This window comes from Corapipo altera, unplaced genomic scaffold, assembly GCF_003945725.1.
Source record: "Corapipo altera isolate COAL_440 unplaced genomic scaffold, ASM394572v1 131868, whole genome shotgun sequence".
Classification (NCBI taxonomy): Eukaryota; Metazoa; Chordata; class Aves; order Passeriformes; family Pipridae; genus Corapipo; species Corapipo altera.
Genome location: NW_020885438.1, coordinates 10,315 through 12,939, shown reverse-complemented (window position 1 = coordinate 12,939; position 2,625 = coordinate 10,315). Strand labels below are relative to the sequence as shown.

At 55.2% G+C, this 2,625-nt stretch overlaps 1 protein-coding gene across 1 annotated transcript in view; it reads left to right on the top strand.

The window, feature by feature from the left end:
- Positions 1-1,949, top strand: part of LOC113940505 (dephospho-CoA kinase domain-containing protein-like) — a 3,215-nt gene extending 1,266 nt beyond the window's left edge. Inside the window, 2 exon segments of the mRNA XM_027631658.1 lie at positions 599-802; positions 1,873-1,949. Coding sequence (XP_027487459.1) covers positions 599-802; positions 1,873-1,949 — 281 coding nt within the window.
- The last annotated feature ends 676 nt before the right edge of the window (positions 1,950-2,625 follow it).

Here is a 2,625-nt window from a genome sequence, read left to right as displayed (position 1 = left end):
TTTTTTTTGGTGACTTTAAAGTGATACACTCCTGTAACATCAGAGTCCCTGCAAGGGCTCATTGGGGGCTGAGCTTTTAGAAGGTTTTTTGTGTTCATTTTCCTGAAGAATTTAGTGACTGAGGTCAAAGACAGTAAAAGAAACCACCTCAGCAGCAGCCACACACGGGTTGTAGAAGTGTGTGTTCATGTGGTGCTGAGGTTTTCAGCTGGTCCTGGTCCCTTTGGATTGATTCCTCACTGGTGGGAGTCAGCTCAGTCCAGTTTCTGCCCCTGCCCTGACGTGTGACCATGGCCGTGTCCTCCTGCCCACCCTGCTGACTTGTCACCCCGAGCAGCAGCATGGGTTGGGAGGGTTGTGGTGCTGAATTAATGTCTGCAGGACACTTTGATCTCCCAGGTGTCAGCCCTGCAAGGGACCTTGGGCTGGGAGGGCTGTTGGCAGGAGCTGATGCTGAGGCAGATGTGCTGGAGGCAGATGCGGTGCCCCGGCGAGGATCAGCTCTGTCTGTTCGTGACCAAACCCCATCTGGGGGCGGCTTCTGATGCAAACGCTGCTGTAAAACCAGCCCTCAGCCCCAGCTGTTTGATGTTCTCAGTGGTGCAGCCCCATTCCAAGGCCCACCAGCAGATCCTGTGGTACTTTGGCACTGAGATCCTCCTGGAGAATGGCGAGATAAACTTCGAGGCTCTTGGGGACATGATCTTCTCCCAGCCGGAGAAAGAGCGGCTGCTGAACTCCATCACCTCCCCTGAGATCCTGAAGGAGATGCTGAAGCAGATCCTGAAGTCCTTTGTGCTCGGTAAGAGGCCAAGTCCCAGCCCTCGGGGACTCCTCTCAGGCAGGAGCTGTCCCTGAATGTGGGGAGAGGGACAGGGACGGAGAAGGGGAAGGGACATTGAGTGACAGCCTTTGTGCTCTGCCTGTGGTGGCCTTTGGAACATTCATTCCTGATTCACTCCTGCCTTTCACTGCTGCCCTTCACCGCCTTCCTCTGTGGTTTAAAGTGTATCTGTGGGGCCTGGGAGCAGCTCTGTGAGGCCTGTGCTGAGATCACCCCCCAGATAATGTCCCACTCCCGAAATGGCCGAATATCCTTCCCTGCCCCTGGCCTTGGTGGGAGCTGTGCAGCCCTCGGAGCGCCGATAAGGTGAGGGACGGGCTGACAGCTGTGGGTTCCAAAGTCCTGCCTTCCCCCCAATATAGGGAACAAATGCAACTGTCAGGCAGGGCCAGAGAAATGCCAGATAAGATCACCAGCTGTTCCGGAGGTCTCCGTGTATGACAGACTTCACAGAGCCAGTCTGGATCCGCGGTGCTTATTGGAGCTGGAGCCCTGTGAGAGCTGAACAGGCCTGTGCAAGGGCTCCATGGGGCCAAGCTCTGCTGCAGGGTGAGGAGGAGGAGGGACACAAAGAAAGCAACAGGTAGGAAAGCCGGGAGGCAGAGATGGAGTCTTGAAGCCGGGGCTGCGGGCTCAGGCGGCGGATGCTGTGCTGGCCCTCGGCAAGAGTGCTGTGTGGCTTCAGCAGTCAGCTTTGTCCTCATTAGTCAGGATTTAATGATTTGGGATAGCTGGATGTTGTCTCTGAGGATCGCTGTGTAAGGAAAGCTCTGATCGATCAAACTGGAGGGCAGCAAGAAGCCTCTGGGGGCGGAGATGCGGTGGAATGGGGCTCCTTGGATGATGTCTCTGTCCAGGCTCTACTTGCCGTGGGTTTTAGGGGGGTTGGGTTACAAAGAGGGGACAGCAGCAAAAGCTGAGATGTCCCTGTGGCTGAGGCACACATAGGAGAGTGAAGTCCTGGCTTAGAGCTTTCCCTTCCCCTCTCCTGCTCCCCCAGGCTCAGCAGGGCATCTCCACCTCCCCAGATGCCACAGAGCTGGCGCTGGCCAAGGGCAGAGGCACAGGGAAAACTGGGGAGCCACAGGGCCTGGGGGGACAGTGACTGGCTGTGGCAAGCTCTGTTCCTCATGGTGACAGTGCTTTTAAACCAAACTCGGCCAGTTTTGGTGAGGGTTCAGCCTTGGGGCCATGCCCAGAGGCTCACCCATGTTTCAGTGTCACAGCTGCGAGAGGTCTGCAAGGATTTCCTTGTTCCCCTTGGAAAAATGGAGCTGTATAGCCAAAGCTTTGCATAAAGGCAGGAAAACTGAGCTGGAGAAGGTTGGCTCAGATGACTGACTGCAGCCTGACAAAGTCTTGGACAAAGGAAGAAGCGGATAGCAGACCCTGCTGTGGACACTGTTTCCCAGGAGAGCCCAGCATGGCTGCCGCTCTCGCCAGACAGGTGCTGCTGCTCTCATTTCAGCTCCTTGTTTCAGCTCCTCCTTGTATTTCTGCATCTTCACCTCTAGTCTGAGAGCAACCACGTTAGGGTTGGTTTTATTTTTTTCCTCTGGAAACTTGGAATGAAACCATTTCCTCCCTGCGAGAGCGAGGAGGGCAAACGGACTCTGCTGCAATTGTGAAACTGTAGAGCTCCCACTTCCTTTGCTTTTCATGGCCATGGTGTGTGCGTGGCAGGAGGGATTTGGGAACGGGGGTTAACGCTGTTCCCTTTTCTGAGGGGTGTAGTCCCAGAGTCTGCAAAAGATCAAAATTTTTGTTATACCACTTACCCC